The 4,889-nt window shown below is 48.6% G+C and overlaps 1 protein-coding gene across 1 annotated transcript; it reads right to left on the reverse strand.

The window, feature by feature from the left end:
* Window positions 1-580: 580 nt before the first annotated feature.
* On the reverse strand, window positions 581-3,063 carry LOC125525029 (sucrose:sucrose 1-fructosyltransferase-like). Its single transcript, XM_048690053.1, has 4 exons — window positions 2,778-3,063; window positions 2,638-2,646; window positions 1,709-2,553; window positions 581-1,270 (listed from the first exon to the last, which is right to left on the reverse strand). The coding sequence occupies exons 1-4, from the start codon at window positions 3,061-3,063 to the stop codon at window positions 581-583; spliced, it is 1,830 nt and encodes a 609-aa protein (XP_048546010.1).
* Between the last annotated feature and the right edge of the window lie 1,826 nt (window positions 3,064-4,889).

Raw genomic sequence — 4,889 nt, forward strand, 5'->3', positions numbered from 1 at the left:
GACTCCATGACGGCGGAGAATTCAAACAGAGAATGTGGCGCTTGGATCTTGCTTCGGCGGGATGGCACGAAAGGTCTATATATATAGTGCTCCACAATATGTTGAGCTGGGAGATCATCTAAACAAAAAATAAGAATACATTTAAACAGTACATCGCAATTTGTTAGCCCAGGGATTATCCTAATAATAAAAATTAGCACTTAGGTTAAAAAACTACTACTCCACAATGTTGGTAATCGAGAGGTTATGAATACTCCAATTAAATAGCACTCCGATGATACCAAATATCCAAAGAAAAATTATTTGACAAACATATTGGACACAACAAGGAATCTAGTGTATGTGTGCCCACATTGCGTGTTTGGGTGTTGTATTTATTGTTTCGCATACTTGTTGGGAAATGTCACAAAGTACTATAATATCAATACAAATGATCCATTACATTACCACGAATGTGTGTATAACATATTTGACATTAAACTCAAGAGAATGAAAACTCTATCGTAATCTGCTAACTAGATCTATCTGATGGAACTGGAACAAATTTGACACTAAACTCAAAAAGTAAAAAGTTCAGAATTTAGTCTCGTCCTTCAACATATGGCTTTAATGGCGATGAGGCCATCTCGTGCACCACGAGCTTCTCGACGGTAACTGTGGAGCCAGTAGCATTGTTGAAAACACATACCCCACCTGCCGCGTTAATTGCCTCCGTCGGGTACACCCGCGACGTTGCAGTCAACCTCCCTCCCATCACAAAGCTCTCCACTATCGAATGATCCACAAGCACCCTAGCAGATAATGCCTCTCCATGGAGCACCGGCACGGTGCTTCCGACTACCCACTTCACCGGCTCCTTGGCCCGAGATGACCGCGACTCGTCGTGGCAGAAGTGGGTCCGGAGGCCCCCATCGAGGCCCCTGGACACGTAGAAGTACACCGCCGTTTGTTCACTGCGGCTCTTGGTGGCATGGATTAGGAGGCCAAAGGGTCCGAGCACGCCACGGTTGGCAGCACCGCCGCTGGTACTGCAGTTGTAGCTGACGTCGGCCTCGTTCAGGGCAGCGACAGCGGAAGCATTGAGCCGGAAGAAGGCCTCGATGTCGAGTTGAGCAGCTTGGTGCAGGCGGAGGGGGATGACAGAGCCGGTCCTGACGATGATGCTACCGAAATTGGTTGTGTTATAGCGGAGGGTGTCGATCTCCTCCACCGGCCATTGGAGTAGGTTCGTCTGGGTCTTTTCATCCAGCACCACTGTCCTTGGAATCGCCTACACGCTCAACATGCACCAGTCATTAGTTAGTTCTTCGAGCAAGTATGTCCTCAAGTATGAATGCACATTGACGCCAATAATATTTTGGGAAAAAAACGACCAAAATGATTATTGTTTATAAGTAACAATGGCGTGGCATATACTGCAGCAGATAGGGAGGAAGGAAAATGTCCTGATTTGGCCATGTTAGCACGGACTCGAAAAGATAACCTGTTGGAAGACGCGAAAGGTATTCAATTAACATGTACTGATTGATCGATTGATATATGCATGCAGTGATATACTCAATCTTCAAGAGGTAATGCATGATATATCTATTTGAGCATGCATAACTAACCGATCTTTATCGGAAAAAAATGCATAACGGACTAATAGAACTACTGATAGATGGTAAACACAAGATAAAACAATCATATAAATGTACGATAAAGATACCTGGAGGTTTGCCCATCCCTTGGCGATGTCGGTAAGGTTGGAGTCGGTCTCACCGACATACCCCCAGCTCACGCGCCGCCGCTTCACAGGATCATAGAAGGATGTGGACGCAAATAACTTTCCCCAGTTGTACCTCAGGCCGATCCCCACATCCAATTCCGGGTCCAAGGGCGTCCACTTGTTGGCCGCCGCATCGAACCTCCCCAGCGCGTAGTAGTCGTGCCGTTCATCGTCCATGCTCGCCTTCAAGACATACAACTCCTTCTCTGATGAATTCTTGCTGTCACCGACGGGGTATAAGTCGACGCACTCCCACATGCCAGTGCCTTCAACGCGGTGGACCGGGTGCGGAATGAGCTCGAAGTTGATGAAGTCTTTCGTCTTGTACATGAGGGCTATGCCGGCATGACCATGGTCGCCCTTGGACCCAATCATGGTGCGCCACGTGTTATCAGACTTATCGAACCATGCAGTCATAGGGTCGTGGAAGTCTTTTTTATAGGTCCCAGGGGGTGGGAAGAGGACGGGATTGCCCGGGTACTTCGTCCAGGTGCGGAGGAGGGGGTCATTAGGGTCCGCAGGTTCAGCAAGGCACTGAACCTGGGCAAGGTCGTCCGTGTTGCCCGTATAGAGCACGACGACCTTGCTGTTGGGGAGCAAGGTGGCGGAGCCCGTCAAGACGCTGTTGCTCTCGTACCAGTGCTCGGGGACCATGGCGAGGGGCAGGCTGCGCCAATTGACCATGTCCCGCGACACGGCGTGGCCCCATGAGATGTTGCCCCATGTTTCACCCCCCGGGTTGTACTGGTAGAAGAAGTGGTACCATCCACGGTAGTACATCGGAGCTGCATGTTGTGTTAGAATTAGCTAATAGTTCCACAGCTGATAGACAGATAGACAGCGAGCAAATGATCGATGAACGTACTAACCGTTGGGGTCTGCATGCATGTCGCCGGAGTACATACGCCGCCGGCCGTGAGCAGACAAACAAGAAAGCAGCCATGTCAGCTTCGTTCTCCATAGATACATCAACCCTTGAGAAAAATAAACCGAAATACTGGTCACCGACCATTCATGTAGTGCTTATCCGGCTGGAAATGGAACCCTGTGCGCTGCCACTGCAGCATGGCGTTGCTCCACGGGAACCGGTCCTTGTTGCCGCCGCCGCCTTCCCCCGTGCTACTCTCCGTCTCTGCCAGGACACGGGCCCTGACATGCCCGTCACTGGACACCCTGGCCACGGTGAGCGTGTGGGCGACAAGGAGCGCGGCCACGGCCGAGATGGCCAAGACGGCGGCGCATGCGCGCCACCTAAACCCACCGCTGGTCCGGTAAGGCATGGCGTGTGACTCCATCACGGCAGGCGAACAACAGTTGGAACAAAGAGAATTTGTTCCACTCTTGCTTCAGCTCAAACCGACAATGTGTTGGGCCGCTCAGCCAAGCGGAGGGATTTATAGTGGATTTGGGCACGGGCAATAATGCCCATAGATTTGACCAGACCGAATATTGATAACGCGTTCTCTTCAATGCCGCAAGCCCATCGAGAGATCAACCAAATCAAATCTGGGTAGCCAAGCTCCCTAAAAACTATGTCAAAAAAGGTTCTCCCTCCATTCCCTAATATAAGGCCTTTTAACTTTTTCTTGATTCGTGTATATCTAGACACATATTAGTATGTATGTCCACTCATTTTAGTATGTATGTAGTCAATATTCTGTAATAGTTTTTTTTTGCAGGGAAATATTTGAGAGCTTTATTCAAATGTAATAGTTAAGATGTCTTATATTAGGGAACGGAGGGAGTATTCGACAATAGTCATATGTACATACGGTATGGAGGAAAATCTTTCTATCTTTAATGATCTAATCAGATTATATCCAAATCATAAATAGTACATGAGGAGAGATTTGATACTGTAATAACTCCACAAGAATGCTAGCCATACTCAATCTCATAGATCCCTATAGAATCCCACAGAAACCCGTGTTCGATAAAAGTTGTACCCACGGTTTGGAGGGAGATCATTCATATCTTTTCAAGATCCACCCTGAGAGAATATCCAAATCTCCACTCCTAATGGAGCAGTTGGTAGGATTGCGTCCAGATTTTTTTTCGTCCAACTACTTTCGTCTGGTTTTTTTCAACTAGTTTTTTCGTCCCCTCCCTCACCCCATTTAGTTTCGCATCACCCTCTCACACAACGAAAAAAATGAACGGATCAGAACTTTTCATGTTGGCGCAAATTATCTCTACTCCTAATGGAGCAGTTGGTAGGATTGCGTCCAGGTTTTTTTTTGTCCCACCACTTTCGTCTGGTTTCTTTCAACTGGTTTTTTTCGTCCCCTCCCTCACCCCACCGGTTTAGTTTCGTGTCACCCTCTCACACAATAAAAAAAATTGAACGGATCAGAACTTTCGATGCTGGCGCAAATTATTTAGTAATGTTTTTGTGTGAAAGAATCAATCACAATCAATCTCTAAAGATCAAATCTAAATTAATTAACCTTACCTTAAATTGCTCAATTGTTTGTTTCGTTTCGTTTGTTTCTTTCCACCGAATGACCGATCTCTCGATCGATGGTTTCCAAAGATAGCCCACCTCCCATTTTTATCTTTCCTTCGGTTTTATGCCAAAGCGAACTCCCGAAAATCAGCCCACCCCACCCGTTCCTCCTCCCCTTTCTGTTAAGAAAAAGAAAACACACGCGATCTATTCCACCGCCGCCCCAGTCCTACTCTCCCTTCCCTCCTCCTAGCAGCAGCGGCAGGGGAGTGCCAGCAATGGGACGACGGCGGCGGCAAGCAGAAGGTGGCCGTATAAGTCTATCCCACAGGGTCGTTTATCTCTCACCCTTTTCTTTCTCCAGATCGAAATCGAGATATAGGGCGGTTGACCGGGGGCAACGCTGATGGGGCAGTGGATGTGTGTGCCTGCATCGTTGGAGCGCGAAGAGTGGCGCCGGCACCATGGTTGTGAATGTTGTCCGCGTCGTGAGTCGTGACCAAGAGCTGGGGAGAGGCTGTGGATGTCATTGGGAACGCGGTCGGCGGCCTCCTCAGGGTGGACACGGTCCGGGCGCCCTGACCGAGCGCCGCGACCGGTCTGGACAGGACCGGACCGAAGTTTCCTGACGAAGAACCAATTCATCTATGGTAGCGTCTCTTCTCTACATACATC

This window comes from Triticum urartu, chromosome 7, assembly GCF_003073215.2.
Source record: "Triticum urartu cultivar G1812 chromosome 7, Tu2.1, whole genome shotgun sequence".
Classification (NCBI taxonomy): Eukaryota; Viridiplantae; Streptophyta; class Magnoliopsida; order Poales; family Poaceae; genus Triticum; species Triticum urartu.